This window comes from Bubalus bubalis, chromosome 2 (genome assembly GCF_019923935.1).
Source record: "Bubalus bubalis isolate 160015118507 breed Murrah chromosome 2, NDDB_SH_1, whole genome shotgun sequence".
Classification (NCBI taxonomy): domain Eukaryota; kingdom Metazoa; phylum Chordata; class Mammalia; order Artiodactyla; family Bovidae; genus Bubalus; species Bubalus bubalis.
The window spans coordinates 35,270,346-35,287,934 of record NC_059158.1 but is presented as its reverse complement, the minus strand read 5'-3'; the positions used below and the strand labels follow the sequence as shown (position 1 = coordinate 35,287,934).

Below are 17,589 nucleotides of genomic sequence, written 5' to 3'. Positions count from 1 at the left end.
GGCCAGAGGAGCCTGGCGGGCTACAATCCACGGGGTCACAAAGAGTGGGACATAACTGAGAGGGTGTGTGTGCACATGCACACACACACTCACACATACTAACAAAACTGTAATCCTAAGAATAGAACTTTCCTGAGCTCTGTGAGTTGTCTAGCAAATTACTGAACTTAAGGGGTTGCGGCATCTCCCAAATTTGTACCCAGTGAGACAAAAGGGCCTGTGGCCCAGGACTCTGAATTTGCAGTTGGCATCTGAACTAAGCGTAGTCTTGTTGGGGACTGGACCCTTGAACTTGTGGGTTCTCTGCTAACTACAGGCACTTAGCACTAGACTACATGGTACTCCAGTTGGGGTTTTTAACCGAACACTGGATGAAGGGAGAACCCACCTTCTCTCTGTGGCCTATGTCAGTTTCAGTCATCAGGGTGACCTTCTGATGGCCTTGGGGAACGCTTGCAGGGGAAAGGAGATCTGGGAGTTACCAGTGCCTGATGAGGAAAGTGAGTGAGCAATGTGGACTCCTTGATGGGACCTTGAAGGAGTCCCTCACCTTCTACAGATAGAGTTCATTGTTGTTGTTGTTTAATTGCTCAGTCATGTCCAACTCTTTGTGACCCCCTGGACTGTAGCCTGCCAGCCTCCTCTGTCCATGGATTTCTCTAGCTAAGAATACTGGAGTGGGTTGCCATTTCCTTCTCCAGGTGATCTTCCCGACCCAGGGATTGAACCTGCATCTTCTATAGAGGGCTTATATGGCTTATTAAATGCATATAGGGAATTCCCTGGCCATTCAGTGGTTGTAACTCTGAGCTTTAACTGACAATTGGGAAACTAAGATCCAGCAAGCCGTAGCCAAAAACAAAACAAAACAAAACAAAACACCTCAACCCTCTAGGTCTCTCATGCTAAGAGGAGGGCATTGATGGGAAAGGGTGGACCTTGAGATGGGGACATTTGGGCAGACACGGACAAGACTAAGAACTTGAATTCCCAGATTCTCTTGAAGTGTCTTGTCTGTAGAGACAACCTCCTCTTGTCGTGCTCCTGTCTCCTAGGAGGCCAGTCTTAGAACCCCTCCCCCTCCATCCCTTCTGACCCCAGGCCCTTCATGAGTTAGATCTCAGCACAGCCTGGGTGGAGGAGCACAAGCCCACGCTGAGAAAAGGATGCCCAGAGTCACAGGCCCTTGCCAAACTGCCTTGGCAGGAGCCATGGGAGCATGTGTGGGAGAAGTTCTAAGGGAAATAGACCTGGGAGGGTGGATACAGTTTGGCCAAGATAAGATACAGTTTGGCCAAACTCATGGCCATGGATGCTCATACAGGATTTGGGGTTTTATGTGTTGGCTCAAGCACCTGGGAGAGGAATTAATAGTCTGCTAAGATGCTTAATTAAAGCCTGGACTTAATGATAGCCTAGAATTAATAAACTTGAAATGCCAGAATTTCCCTGGCATACTATAAAGAAGGAATCCAAAATCTCAGAGAGATGGGAATGCTGGATTGGATTTATTATGTGCAATCTGCTTAACTACTCCTAGCCATGTATTTTAAGGTGGTCTGGAAAACACTCCCTTTTACCAGAGGATTAAGAAATGCATTGGTGGACTTCTCTCGTTGTCTAGTGGTTAAGAATCCCCTGTCAGTGTAGGGGACATGGGTTTGATCCATGTCTGGGAAGATTCTACACGCTGCAAGGCAGCCTGTGGGCGAAACTGCTGAGCTGGCACTCTGGAGTCATTGAGCCATGAGCTCACTCCAGAGCCCATGTGCCACAAGTCCTGAAGCCTGCATGCCCTACAGCCTGTGATTTGCAACAATGAGAAGCCCTCACACCACAACCAGAGAGTAGCCCCCGCTCGCCACAACTAGAGAGAGCCCATACTCGGCAACAGAGACCCAGCACAGCCAAAAATAAGTACATAAAATCTAAAAATAAAAAAAATGCCTTGGTGAGGGCCACCAGCTCCTAAACTAGCTCTGATGGCCATCCTCTGTAGGCTGGAGATGCTAATGAGGGGTACCAGATAGTGAAACTGAATTCCCTGATCTTGATGAGAATAATGGTATCCTAGTGGGGTAAAGAGCAGGTGGTGATGCTTAACAACCAAAGAATGACCCAGAATAAAGCATGGGAAAGAATGGTCAGCAGGTGGGCAAAAATGACAGGCTATGGACCACGGTCAGCCTTTTCCCCAGGCATTCCAGGGCTTGTTCAGTGGACCCATGGTAGCAGGCATGGAAGCTATGCTTTGGCTTAATAACATGGTCTTCCCTGAGGACTTCCCATGGTCCCTGAGGCTAGTCTGGCTGTGGCCAGTGCTGAGTGACCATCCTACTTACAGCCTGACAGAGCACCATTCTCATTTTGACTTGATTTGGCCCCCCTAGAATGGATGCGCTGTGCTTTATCTTCAAGAGGACCCATGTTCCAGATATGAATTCACTGTTGCCTCCAATGCTTCTGTCATCACCACTATTTATGGACTTAAAGAATACCTTATCCATCATCATAGCATGCCACATAACATCGCCTGCAACATGGGCACATGTATTATTGCCAAGAAAGCATACAGATGAGCTCATACCCAAGGCATTCACCTGTCTTACCAGGTGCCCCATGACCCAGGAGCAGCTGGCTTGATAGAATGGAGGACGGGCCAGCTCTAGGCTCAGTTAGAGCAGAGAAACTACAGCCTACAAGGTGGACGTTCTATCCTGTAGGATACAGTGTATTCTTTAAGCTAAAACCAGAATTGTGTGTCCCAATACACTGGGACTTCCCTGGTGGCTCAGTGAGTAAGGAATCTGCCTACAATGCAGGAAATGCAGGAGACATGAGTTTGATTCCTGGGTTGGGAAGATCCCCTGGACAAGGGAATGGCAACCCACTCCAGTATTCTTGCCTGGAGACTCCCCATGGACAGCAGAGTCTGCAGGCTATAGTCCATAGGGTCGCAAAGAGTCAGACACAACCGAAGCGACTGAGCACACACACATATACAACCAAGAGGTGGGGGTAGCTTCAAGCTTTTCCCTATTATAGCTAAAGTTTAGGATTTACTGGAAGAACTTTTGCTACCCATCCCCATAACCTTGACCTCAGGGAGTCTGGCAACCTAGCATTCAAGGGAGAAACACTTGCACTGTGCAATGATCTTAGTACTGATGATTTAGAAAAGCTGAGATGACCCCTGGCCATTTTGGTTTCTCATGCTACTGAACCAGCAGGCAGAGAAAGAGGTTAGTTTAATATCTGGGTTGACTAATCTCAATTACCAGAGAAAATTTTGCTTGCTACCATACTCTAGAGGTAGGCACTAGGTCTGGAACCCTGGGGATTTACTAAGTGCCTCTTAAGTCACTGCTCAGTGCTGCAACTAAGACCCAGTGCAGTCAAATAAATAAATGTTTTTTTTGTTTTGTTTTTTTAAGAATCAGTTCCCAAAAAAGAATTCTCTGCTTAGTTGTCCTGGTTAACAGAAAACTTCAGCAACCCACTATGTCAAGATTCTCAAGGACTCAGATCCCACAGGAATAAAGGTTTGAGTCACCACCAGGTAAAGAACCCAGTCCAGCCAAGGTGCTGGCAAAGGATAAAAGGAATACATCACTGGAGGGCAAAGGAAGCAGCTGTGAATATGAACTTAGTTCTCATAACCCCCATTGTCCCCTGCTACCTTATGGGAACAACACTGATGGGAGCTAATATTTTAGGTTTCAGTTGACATATGACATCACTTCCCGATGATACAGTAGTTGATGAGTCCCTACGTGTTCTCTGTGTTGGGGACATGGATTTTTCATCTGCACAAAGATTAAGAGGAGCTTCTCTGTGACCTTCCAGATTCTCCCTCCCCCTTCCCATCCCACCAGCCCTGTGCCCCGGAAAGTCTCAGAGGACTCCCACACCCCCTACTTGTCAGTGGCGGACCAGCCAGAGGCCTAAGGATGGGAAGATGGCAAAGTCAGGTCCTTTATTCTCCTGCTTCCCTCCCTGCCAGATCAGCAGCACCTCCATTATTGGGAGGTCACAGCTCCTTGTGTGTTTTCAAGGACCCTCTCCACACAGCTGTCTCTGGCTCTGGGTTCCTGTAACTGCTCCCCTCCCCTCTTCTGGCCTCAGGGGCTGACACCCCACTATTACTAGCCATGGGGTACTGCAGCAGCCTTAGCGATTTCTTTATACACTGCCCACACCTTTACAAACAATCCCTTTATTAAACTTTCTTCAAATTACCCATCAGTGTTTCTGCTAGGACCATGGCACATACAACGTGTATTTTAATTAGGATTAGTTTGGCAATGAGTAACAGAAACCCTAAAATAACAATAGTGTACACAGAATGAAATTTATGTCTTTCTTATGTAAATTAAACTTGGTGTTAAGCAACCCACGCTGGTGTGGTGTCTCCATGAACATCAGACCATACTACATATTCTTTTTTTTAATCCTTTAACATCATAATAAAAGTTTTCCATGGCATTTGTCATTGTTCAGTCGCCCAGACATGTCCGACTCTTGGCAACCCCATGGACTGCAGCATGCCAGTCTGCTCTGTCCCTTACCATCTCCCGAAGCTTGCCTAAGTTCACATCCATGGCATTACAAACTTTTTAGAAAGAATCAAGACTTGGCCCAAGCATCATCTTCTAAAGAATTTTCCTGATTCTCACTCCAGCTCTAGAAGAATAATCTCCCTCTTCTAGTACCCCATTCTCTACCCCTAAATATATACACATACACAGACATGCTTCAGTCACGGCCTCTGTCATACTCCAAGTCCCTGATCTGTTTCTGAGCCCGTCTCCTTCCATGACCACAAGGAGTTTCTCTTTTTGTCTTATTATGTCCAGCCCCAATCTTTGGCATAAAACAGACCAATAAATGGGTCGGAATGAAAGGACATTTTAAGGCCTGCATAATATTTCATCATGTAGACTTATCCTAGTTTATTCAGTCATTACCTTAATATTGAACATTGAGGTGATTTTAATTTTTCATTTTAAATATTATTGTAGGGGGGATATCCTTGGGGCCCAGTGGTTAAGACTCCACCCTTCTACTGTGGGGTGTGCAGGTTTGATCCCTGGTGGGGGAACTAAGATCCTGAATGTTGCCAGGTGTGGCCAAAAAATAAGTAAATAAATAAAAATTACTGTAGGATTTTAAGTTGATCAGTGGAACAGGTATCCCTGTCAGTACTTTTTTTAAGGCTGCACTGGGTCTTCGTTTGCAGGATGTGGGATCTAGTTTCCTGACCAGGGATGGGACTAGGGCCCCCTGCATTGGGAGCTCAGAGTCTTAGCCACTGGACCATCAGGGAAGTCTCCCATCGATGTTACTGAAAGAAACTTCTACTCGATATTTCAGTAGAAACACACATGCTGACTCCCTGTTTGCCCCTCTGGTTATGGTTGAATCAGGTAGGTCAGATTCACACTCCGTAGTTATTGGCAGCATCAGCAGTCTTCTCTAATAAGCATTGCTACTTTTTCTAAACTTTCTTTTTCACATTCTATGTGGCTCATCTCAGTTTAACAACAGCCCTGGGTTTTCTACCTGTGCCTGTGAAAACAGAGGGGAGAAGGATAATCCGCTGTGCACCCAGCAGTCAGGTGGGTCCCCGTATTAAGTTGAATTCTCCCCACAACCTTGTGAAAAAAGCTTTGAAGAGAGACAGACCTATGAACATATACCTGGAATGAATGCCCAACTTCACGTGCCTACCAGAGAATCCTCTGCGATGTAACTGCGTTTTTCAGAGCCTCAGTTTCCTCGACTGCAAAATTGGGATGATAACACGTGATCTGAGAGGTTGAACTGAGGATTAAATGAGATGTCTGTGAACACCCTCTGGCTCTATGTTGAGGATCTGCAAATGGCAGTTTCTGTCCCAAGTGAGGAGCTCAGAGAAGGGATTCAGTTCTGGGATCTAAAACCAGCATCCTCACCATCCTGGGGGGAGGGCATCTTTAGAACCTGCCAGACTGTGGGGTCGGGGTGGAAGGAGATTCCTGGGGCTGCTGGAAGGAGGGAACCAATGTAAGAACAGGCAAAGAAATCTTCCAGGCCAACCTGTGTCAGGGAGCTGGGAATGGGCCAGTAGAAGGGTAGCTGTCCCAACTCGAGGTGGCCCAGTCAGATAGCAGGTGAGGCAGGCTGCTGATGGCATGGATGGGGGTGGGGGTCTTCAGCCTTCTTATTCTGGGAAGCTCTTGAAACTCAAAAACAAAGCAAGCCAAAGGACTCTTCCCCATCTGTATTGTGGTAACTGAGCCCAAGCCAGCACCTCCACCGGCTGGAAGGCAGGAGAGTCGTTAAGGACACCTGCCTCTCTCCCTCCCCCTCCCGGCGGGAACCCACTGAGACTTCAAGACTGCGAGCACCTGGGCCAGGGTGGCGCCTGGGAACACGTGGCACCCCAGGCCGCCAGGCTGCCCCGCGGGAAAGGGGTGGGAACTCAACCTGGGCCATGGGGGTCCCTCAGGACACCGGAGAGTGCCATCGACAAGATTATTAAAGCAACCATCCAGGCGGAAACGAGTGAAGATGGTACCAGGATAAAGAAATCAGGGAGCCAGGAAGAAATAAACCCGCCAATGTAAAAGATATTAACATGTAATAAAGAACGTTTCGCAAATAGTGAGGACAGGAAGGATTATCTATGAATAATCCTGGGATAATTGATTTGTTCTTTGGGGGAAAAAAATGAAATTTAGAGGCACATCTTCTACAACATACCGAAATTAATTCAGTTCCCGATGGCATTAAATGGGAGGTGGGGGATTAAGCAACACTTGCACAAAAAGACAAGTGGGAATGTATCCATCCTTTAGAGGGGAGAGGATTTTCTAGGCTTTAAAGGTATGAGATAAATCCCAATAGGGAAGATGGATATGTTGGTTCATACAAAACAAATAACTGCAGGGTTTTTTTAAAAAAAGTGAAATTAAAAGTAGTCAGTGAATTGGGAAAAGGCTCCAGCCAAGTGCATGATAGGGCTTCCCAGGTGGCTAAGTGCTAAAGAGTCTGCCTGCAATGAGGAGACTCGGATTTCATCCCTGGGTCAGGAAATGCCCTGGAGAAGGAAATGGCAACCTTCTCCAGTATTCTTGTCTGGGAAATCCCATGGACAAAGGAGCCTGGCAGGTTACAGTCCATGGGGTCACAAAGAGTCAGACATAACTTATCGACTGAAACAACAATGACGAAAGTGAATTATACAAAGAGTTGATATCTTTAATATGTTAAAGCCCTTACAAAATTAATTAGACACTACGACTAAAAGAGGACTATAGACAGCTCAGTAAAGGAACTAAAAATGGGAAAATAATGTCATCAGAGAAATGAGATGCTATTAACTGATTAAAGTAGGATTTTTTAAATTTTTACTTTATTTTTTAATGAAATGCCAAAGATTGAAGGCAGGAGGAGAAGGGGATGACAGGAGACGAGATGGTTGGATGGCATCACTGACTCAATGGACATGAGTTTGAGTAAGCTCTGGGAGATGGTGAAGGGCATGGAAGCCTGGAGTGCTGTTGTCCATGGGGTTGCAAAGAGTCGGACACAACTGAGCAACTGAACAACAGCAACAAAGCTCTGGTAGGGATGATGTGGGCCTTTCATACATTCTGGTGGTTTTATGCTAACATAAATCATAAGGGGCTTCTCAGGTGGTGCAGCGGTAAAGAATTTGCCTGCCAATGCAAGAGACACAAGAGACATGAGTTTGATCCCTTGGTTGGGAAAATCCCCTGGAAAAGGAAATGGCAACCTGCTCCATTATTCTTGCCTGGAAAATTCCATGGACAGAGGAGCCTGGAGGGCTACAGTTCATGAGATTGAAAAGAGTGGGGCATGACTAAGTGACCAACCACAAGCACAAAATTAGTATAACAGGTGTATCAGGGAGACTTAAAACACAGAGGCCTCAGATGCGCAACAGCACTAATCATTAGGGAAATACAAATTGAAACCACTGTAAGATAACACTCACACCCATTCCAATGGCCACTATCAAAATTAAAGTTAGAATTAAATTACTGTATGATCCAGCAAATCCACTTCTGGTATACATATAAAAGAACTAAAAGTAAGGTCTTGAAGAGAGATTTGTACACCCATGTTCACGATAGTTATAACAGAGAAGCAACCATTGAGGGATATCCATTGAGAGATGTACAATAACGTGAATGTACTTAATATCACTGATCTTAAAATGGTAAATTTTATGTTATGTGTACTTTACTGTGTGGTAAAGAATCCACCTTCAATGCAGGAAACCTGGGTTCAATCTCTGGGTCGGGAAGATCCCTAGAAAATGAAATGGCAACTCATTTCAGTATTTTTGCCTGGGAAATCCCATGGACAGAGGAGCCTGGTGGTCTACAGTCCATGGGATCGCAAGAGTCAGAGACCGCTTAACAACTAAACCACCACCACCACCACTTCACTACAATTTTAAAAACTTTTAAGTTAAACAAAAGCCCTCAAAATCATTGAGGCCTTTAAGCCAATTTTAAGGAAGTAAGTATGAATTTGGAAAATACTTTATGAATAAAGATAACTGTTGCCCCAAACTGGAAAACCCAAATATCTACAAGTAAAGGAATGGCTAAATAAGCTCTAGTATGTCTGCAGTTTTATGTTTTAATAATGTTTATTATCCTGATTTTTAATATAATACAGGTTTGTCATAGAAAATTGAAGAAATAAACAACTATAAACATGAAAAGAAAAACTATCGAATATCCTCACTTGCAGAAATAGCCATTGTTAACATTTGGTCTGCTTCCTTCTAGGAATAATCATATATTTCTTATGCAAAATTGGGTGTATGTTTTCCATTTAAATTTGAATCCTGTTTGTTTCAGTGTTCTGTGTATGTAATTTAGTATACACATATATAAAGAAAGAGAACATTTATTGACTTCTTACTGTATAGAGAGAATAATGCTAGACCCACTTCATAGGTGATCTGTTTAAGTTGAGGTATTATCATTCCCATTGTACAGATGAGGAAATTGAGATTTAAAGAAGTAAGTAATTTGGTGAAAATCACACAACTCCTGAATGTTCCGGCTTCACAGCCCACACACTGAACCAAACTCTAGTCTATATCCCGAGTCATTAAATATTCTTTTAAAAACATGATTTTAAAAGGTACTGCATACGGAATTCCCTGGTGGTCCAGTGGTTAAGACTCATTACTTTCTCATCCCTCATCACTGCCATCCCTGATCAGGAACTAAGATTCCCCCAAGTGGCCAGGATGGCCAAAAGAAAAAAAAAAAAGCTGCTGCATAATATTTACTAATATAAATACACCAAACATTAATTCATTCAACTCTTCTCCAAGCATTGAACATAGGTAGTTATTTCTCTTGGTTTGATTTTGTTGTTTTGGGGCTTTTTTTGGTTGCACATTGCGGCTTGCAGGATCTTAATTCCCCCATCAGGGATTGAACCTTGGCCCTTTGGCAGTATGAAGTCCTAACCACTGGGCCACCAGGGAATTCCCTCTTTTGGTTTCTAATATAATACTTGAAAGAAGATTTTTGTGCACAAATCTTTGTCTTACAATGATTGACTCTCTTATTCCATCAGAATATATATCTGGATGTGAAGTATCAGGGTCAAATTGATAGCTACAGCTAAAATTTAGGGGAGTCACTGAAAATGGCATTTTTACAAGGGGTCTTGAGGACTTCCATAGTGGTACAGTGGATAGGAATCTGCCTGCCAATGCAGGAGACATGGGTTCCATCTCTGGTCAGGGATGATTCCACATGCTACAGAGCAACTAAGCCCGTGCATCACAACTACTGAGCCTATGAGCCAAAACTACTGAGCCTATTCGCTGCAACTACTGAAGACTACTCTCTCTAGAGCCTGTGCTCCACAACAATAAGACACGGCAATGAGAAGCCCAAGCACCAACCAAGAGTAGCCCCTGCTTGCCGCAACTACCCCCACCCAGCAACATAGACCCAGCACAGCCAAGAATAATTTTTTTAAAGGTGGGGGCGGTGGCTTGATGCGATGGGGCAGGGGGTATACGGGAAATCACTTTTGCTATTAACCTGAAACTGATCTAGAAAACAAATTCTATTTAAAAGTGTTATATTTAACTACATGGAAATAAGCTTATTGGGCTTTTTGGCTATAGTAAGGCTAGCCATCAGAAAACAGTTCAAGCCCTGGCGCTGCCACTGGCCAGCTGGGTGGCCTTGAGCAGGTCACTCAATCTCTCTGAGCCTCAGTTGCCTCGCCTGTGAAATGGAACTCACAGTAGTTGGGTGATGGAATGAAGTGCTGGATGTTAGGCCCCTGACATACTGTCAAGTGCCCTAGATCCTGCAGGTGACCGGGGCAGTGGCTGGGAAAAGGCCTTGCACGCTGTGGAGTGCTCTTCAGATGGGAGGGGGTGTGGTACTCTGAGTTCCCTGGACCGGTGAGAGAAGGCTGGGTTTGGGGGCCAGGGTGGGGGCAGGAGGCTCCTCGCCCGGGGAAACGGCTCCGTGGTGGAGCAGCTGACATGCAGCTGTGCCTGTGGCCTGTGAGGCCGTCTTGTGGCTGCCTCCTCCCCCAGCCCACACGCAGGTCTGCAGCTGGGTCCTGCCTCCTCTCAGGTGGGCCATGGCTGAGTCTTGGTTGCTGCTTCTCCTGGCCCTCGGGTGTCCAGCCCTGCCTACAGGTGAGCAAACCCCTGCACCCTTCTCTGGGCCCCTCTAGTGGGCCCAAGCCCCCACCCTCACTCTGGGCATCCCTGGTGTGGGAGGGATGCAGGGAGGCAGGACAGAGGTATTTGGGGTCCCCTGAGGAGGGTCTTGCCAGAAGCTCATTATCCCCTTCCCCGTTGTACTCCACCTCCCAGCTACCTTGCTCTGGGGCCCCCAAGTCCTGCTCCCCCAGAGTCCACTGTGTTGGGAGGGAGGGTGCTCACCTCTTGGAGTGAGCTGGACAGGTGTGCATGATGGGTGGGGGTGGGGTAGCCTGGCTGTGGCGGGCTGTACAGGGCCATAGGACACGGGCCACACGGTGAGTCCCCGGCTCCTTCCTGTCCCATCTCCTGCCCTCAGGGCTCAGGGTATCTCATGTTTGCGCCCAACCCCCTCTACCAATAGGTGCTTAGAAGTCTCAAGGCCTCAGTAACTTTCCAGGTGTATTGACCCCTGACCCTGCCCCTACAAAGATGGGGGCTGGAGACGAAGGACTAAACTTTGAGAATTCCGGGTTCATCTAGTAGCATGTGCATGTTCGTATGTTTGTGGTGGGGAAAGCTCCTTGACCTTTGCATCAGGACATCTCCTTGTTCTAAAGCTGGCCCCCAGTATGTCACCAGTACTCCCTTGCTAGGGAGATAAATCACACCCGTGTGGAGCAGGGAGAGCCCGTGGTGGGAGACCTGTGCTCTGAGAAGGAAGCAGCCAGGGTGAGAAGGAGCAATTCTGGGAGGCTTCGTGGAGGAGGCAGATGCTGAACTCAACTCCAGGAGTGTTTCTCTATGTACAGCTGGAAAGGTTCAGGAGGCTGAGGGTCCTGGAACCCATTCTCAGCCTTTTCTCCTCCCTTTGTTCATGATGCCTTATTAATACTAGTATTGATGATACTAATCCTCATCCGCCAGGTGTTTTATGGTCATGAGCTTCATTATCCACCACAGTTTCCCTGGGTTGGTGTGATTAACCCCATTGTATTGATGGGACAATTAAGACTCAGTAAATTAAGTGGATGAGTCAAAAGTCAAACCAACTCTGTCTGAGACCATGTCCCAGGCTTGGTCCTCTGTGACATGTAGGAAAATCTTGGTCATCTTTCCAAGTGGGTTGGTCTGTGAGATTGGGAGTCACAGAGGTCTGAATCCAAACCCTGAGTGACTACTTACCATCTGCCTGCTTCTAGGTCAGTTATTTGACCTTCAAGAAATCTTTTGTGGACTTCCCTGGTGGTCCAGTGGTTGAGAATGCACACTTCCACTGTAGGGGGCACAGGTTCAATCCCTGGCCAGAGAACTTAAGATCCCATGTGCTGCATGGTACAGCCAAAAAAAAAAAAGTTTTGTGAGCACCCCCTACCTCCAGGTCCCACAAAATTTTCTAGTGCCTTCCCCGAACCCTGGGGCATTTCTTTAGCTTGGCTGCACTTAACTCATGGTGTGAATTTGTAGGTTTTAACTTTTTTAAAAAATATAAATTTATTTATTTTAATTGGAGGCTAATTACAATATTGTATTGGTTCCCCCATACATCAACATGAATCCGCCACGGGTATACACGTGTTCCCCATCCTGAACCCCCTTCCCACCTCCCTTCCCTAGGTTTTAACTTTTGAGATTCTGTTTATATGAAAAGACAGCCACCCATTCAAAAATAGAATTTTGTTATATATTAAATGAGTCATCTTTATTGCAAAGAATAAGTTTGTGGAAAATCAGGACTATTCTGAAAAATACAGGACAAATGTTTGCAGTACTTACATGACTTATTTTGGCTTTTTAAAAATTATAAAATAATACGGACATACACTTTAAACGGGTGAATTGTATGGTATGTGAATTAAATCTAAACAAAGCTGTTAAAAATGCTACAGACTTAACATAAAAAAAAAAAAAACTGAGACTAATACAACAAGCACCCAAGCATAGGCCACGCAGATTAGCAAATGGTTAAAATGTTGCCACATTTGAATCAAATATTTTTTAAAAAGAAACAAAAAGGTGCAGAGAGTTTGAGTTTCTTTGATCTCATTCCATATCCTACCTCTTTCCTTTCCTCCCCAGAGGTAACCACTCTCCTGAGGCCGGCACAACAAGGTACTATAAGTATTTGTTTGCATCTGTGGCCTTTCTCATGGGATTGAAATCACTGAGAGCAGGGACGATATTTTAATTGATGTTGTATCCCCAGTGCCTGGCACACAGAGATTCAGATGTGACAGAAGTATGGATGGATGAATGGAAGGAAGGGAAGATGGATAAATGGATGGATGGATATATAGAGATTGAAAGTAGAAAGAAGAGATGTAGGGAAGACGGATGATGGTAGAAATGATGGAGGGAAGGAAGGTGGTTAGGTAGGTTAATGCAAGGAGAGAAGGATGGATGCCCGGGTAGGATAGCTTGATGGTTGGTAGAAGGACTGATGGAAGAGAAACCCAGATGGAAGGATATGAGATGCGGACCTGGGAGGGCATGGACAGTCCTAGGCCCCCTACAAGTGTGTGCTCTCTTGCAGGTGTGGGCAGCACACCCTTCCCCTCTCTGGCCCCACCAATCACACTGCTGGTGGACGGGAAGCAACAGACGCTGGTGGTCTGCCTGGTCCTTGACGTTGCACCCCCTGGCTTCGAGAGTCCCATCTGGTTCTCAGCTGGCAATGGCAGCTCACTGGATGCCTTCACCTATGGCCCTTCCCCGGCGGAGGATGGCACCTGGACTCGCTTGGCTCAGCTCTCCCTGCACTCCGAGGAGCTGGCAGCCTGGGACACCTTGGTCTGCCACACTGGGCCTAGGGCTGGGGACAACAGCCAGAGCACACAGCCCCTACAGCTGTCAGGTGGGGACAGGGCCTGGGCCCCGGGGGGTTGCTCCCTGCCCCCTTTCACACACTCTGGAATCAGGATGTGGTGGGAGGGAGCGCAGGCACCAGACCAAACATCTAGGTGAGGTGATGCCTGGGCTCAGAGCAGGGTGGCCTCAGGGTCCCTGAGTCCTGGGATTTGCAGCTGTGACATCTCATTCAGATCCAAGCTCTGATGTGTGACTTCTGAGAGACAGTAATGGCTCCTCCATCCTGAGGGCAATGCCTTTCTATGTATGCTAGGCTGTGCTGTGCTTAGGTGCTCAGTTGTGACCCCATGGACTGTAGCCTGCCACATTCCTCTGTCCATGGGATTCTCCAGGCAAGAATACTGGAGTAGGTTGCCATGGCCCCCTCCAGGGGATCTTCTCAACCCAGGGATCGAACCCAGGTCTCCCACATTGCAGGCGGACTTTTCTTTACCATCTGAGCCACCAGGGAAGCCCCTCTCTGTGTATACCCAGGGTTAATATCTATATCACCCTCTCTATGTATACCCAGGGTTAATATCTGTATCACCGTACCTATTAGAACCAAACAATAATTAAAGAGTAAATTGCTATCACTTACTTATTGTTTGCTCTGTGCCAGGGAGTGTTGTAAATACTTTACATTTAGGTCATATTACCATATTACAAGTAGGCCATGCTAGTCTTCTCATTTTATAGGCACAGAGAGGTCAAGTAACATGTCCAAAGCCAGCTATTATTATTACTGACTAGATGACTTACTTCTTTTTTTTTGGATTATGTTAGTTTTCTCATCCTCCAAATGGGAACATTTGTTGAATAAATGTCCTGCCTTCCAAAGAAGACTGCTAAGAAAACTGATTCCTTGTCTAAATGTGCTGAGGCATCTCTAGGGGCACAGAACAGGGAACAGTCAGGACAGAAGATCTGGGCCCCTGACAGGACTTGCCACAGATGGGCTCAGGGTTCCCACTGCTGGTTCATTTGTCTATTTATCCAACATGCCATTAAGAGCTGCCCTGAGCAAGGCAGGGGCATAGCACTGGGGTGGATAGCACTGCCCATCCCAAGGACTCACTCCCTTTTCCTTGGCTGCCAGGAGACGCTTCCTCGGCCAGGACCTGCCTCTGGGAACCTCTCAGGGGTGAGTACTGGGACCCAGGACTTCAGCCCCCGCCGGGCTCTGGGCTAATGTGCTCCCTTGAGGGGGCAGTGCAGGTTGGTGGGTATCCCCTGAAGAGATTGCCTCCCTGGGTTGGGGCAAGTAGGTAGATCCTCTGACCCCAGCATCCTTTCTGGACACCAGGTTGAGAAGCACAGGTGAGAGCTAGCAGAAGGGTCCCTGGGCAGCCCAGAGGGTTGGCCTCAGCATGAGGGTCTTGGGAGACTCTTGGGAGTCTAGGGAGCCTCAGGAGACTGGACATCTGCTGGACATAGAGTGGCGTTCACAGCCAGGCTATGCTTCCTGCCTGGCCTACATCCTCTTGGTTGTTGGGGGATGAAATAACATGAAGGCTAGGAAGGTGTCTGTTATTATTCCCAGCAGTCAGAGCTGAGGTTAGACATCAGGAAGGCCGTCCCCTGGTTCCCCTCCTCTGGGGAATGTTCCGTCGCGGGTGGGGCCGCGCCAGCCTCCAGGCCGCTCACCGGCTCCTCCTCTCCCGCAGGGACGCGGGCCCTGGTGCTGCGGCTCGGGGCGCTACGGCTGCTGCTCTTCAAGCTGCTGCTGTTGGACGTGCTGCTGACCTGCAGCCGCCTCCACGCCCCGCCCGCCGTGCGGGGAGACCCAGCCGGAGCGTCTGGCCCTGGGGCCTCCGGTCTCCCGGCGCCCCACGAGGTCCCCCGGGCGCATAGCCGCCTCCTCCCGCAGCCTCCGCCGCCCCGAGGATCGTCCTCAGGCCCCGCCGACCGGATTCGCCGCAATCATGGGGGCACCACAGGCCGAGGTCTCAGCGTGTCCGCCTCGCCGCCGCTGGAGCCCCGGGACCGCCGCCGCCGGGTTCACACCCGCCGTCCCCGTCGGGATCCCAGGAACCCAGTCTGGGAGGAGGGGCCGCCGGTGCTCAGGGCCTGGAGCTCGGGACCCTCCTTAAGTCTTCCCACATCAAGCCTTGGAGCATTTCTCTGTAATCTGCCTCCTCCAGCTGACCCGAGCTTCCCCGGGGGCTAGGCTTGGTCTCCCCCTCAGACTGAGGTTCTTTCTGAGCTAAAAAAGCTTTGTCTCTCCCATTAGATTGGAAGCCCCTTGAGGGTGGTGATCCACCCAGGCACCGGGACATCTGATGTGCAGATAGTTGACAACAATTAAAGGAGAACTGAAAAATAAATAAATAAATAAATAAAGGAGAACTTATATATAACACAAGCAAACAAAAAGTATTTTAATTCATGTCTGCTTTCAGAGAAGGGTATTTGGCACAATTAGAGGAGGCAGAAATCTGGGAAGGCTTCTGGAGGGTGACAGCCTGGGGAGTGGGGCTGGGGGTTGGGGAAGATACAGGCCCACCTCTGTCTCCTTTCCCCATCATCAGGCACTGGGTAGGCCCCTTCTCTGTCTCCTCACACTTGCCCAAACTTTCTGAGAGGTCAGGGGGAGGGGCCCAGGAACCCAGAAAGAGGGTGTGCTGGACCTGATGTGAAGGCTTGTATAGACTCGAGGGAAAAGAACAGGGCCAGGATTACAGAGTAATAGGATCATATCCAAGGGCAAGAGCACAGACAGTAATTCCAAAGTATACGTCATTAATCAAATAAGATCATTATTCACTTGACAAATATTCACTGAGCATCAACTCTGAGCCAGGCACTAGAGAGGTTTTTGTTTTTTGTTTCTTCAACAGGGTTCTCGCACTGATAGAATATGAGGCTCCCACAATGGAGTGTAACCTGTGTGTCTCCTGTTTATCCAGCGCTGGCAGGAAACCCAGGGTTTTCTCTCCAGTCATCACCCCAAGAATCTGGATGCTTACATGTGAATCCAGACGTCCCCCCAGGGCAGCACAGGACAGTTACCTGGGTCACTGGCCCTACTGTAGTTTTCCTTCTCCCAAAGAGGCAGTGGCGAACTCCGTTCTAACACTGCCTGCCCTGCCCCCCTCCCCACCCCACCCCACCCCACACACAAGGTGTCAATGACACTCCCAGCTTCCCAGAGCCTCTAAGCCCTCTCAGCTGCTGCTGTTCCATGAAAACCCTCACCTCTCCTCCACTGGTGGTCTCTCACCAGCCTGTAAGAGGTACTCCCACCTCTGTTTTGGATTCTCCGAGGCAGAGGACACAGCTTCTGGGGGTCAATCTGTCCACCAGCCCCACAGGGTCTGCTCCTTCCCTAACACACTGACTGAGGAAGGGGGCGGCAGGGTGGGGGCAGGGGCGATTGCAGACTTTCAACAGCCACGGTCCCTTCCCACCTCTCAGCCCACCTGTTGAACCCAGAGCTCCCACCAAACTAATTTATGTAAGTGTGCTCTCAGAGGACCTTTTGTTTATTCTGGAAGCAAACCTCCCTGAACTTCAGTGCTTCTCCCTGTCTTGCCCGCCTTCCCCCAATCCTGCCCTGCCCCAGACTCTGAATCCCCACTGTGGCTGGCTTAACATCATTTCCCAGGAGGGCTCCTGGCCAGACTTTGAGCCTCCGCAAGTCTTCTGAAGCCTAGAGAGCATGGAGGACCTCAGGACGGTGATCTGATCCTCTCCATTGTGGAATTCTACACACCACAGCTCCTGCCTATCCAAGAGTGCCTTGTCAGCCATGGAATTGTTGGGAGCAAGAAGCTAAGATCAGGAAATGACAAGTCAATAGACTTGAGTATCAGTCCTTTAAAGTCTTTATAAAATACCATAAATATCCAACCTCCAGGAAGGAAACAGGAGGCACTGGAAACAGGGATTTATGGGCAAAAAACAGAATTTGCAGGCAACCTCCCAGAGAAGCAGCCTTGCTCTTAGTGTGTCCATAGACCACTGAGCTCAGGGGCAGAATGAAGCCATCCCCCAAAACCCAGAGAGTCCTCATCCTGATGACACAGCATAAG

At 47.9% G+C, this 17,589-nt stretch overlaps 1 protein-coding gene across 1 annotated transcript; it reads left to right on the top strand.

Annotated features, from left to right (window-relative positions):
* The first annotated feature begins 10,446 nt into the window (after window positions 1-10,446).
* On the top strand, window positions 10,447-15,725 carry PTCRA (pre T cell antigen receptor alpha). The gene is made up of 5 exons (XM_006069217.4): window positions 10,447-10,702; window positions 12,788-12,820; window positions 13,242-13,562; window positions 14,655-14,699; window positions 15,223-15,725. The coding sequence occupies exons 1-5, from the start codon at window positions 10,645-10,647 to the stop codon at window positions 15,723-15,725; spliced, it is 960 nt and encodes a 319-aa protein (XP_006069279.4). The 5' UTR covers window positions 10,447-10,644.
* Window positions 15,726-17,589: the final 1,864 nt, after the last annotated feature.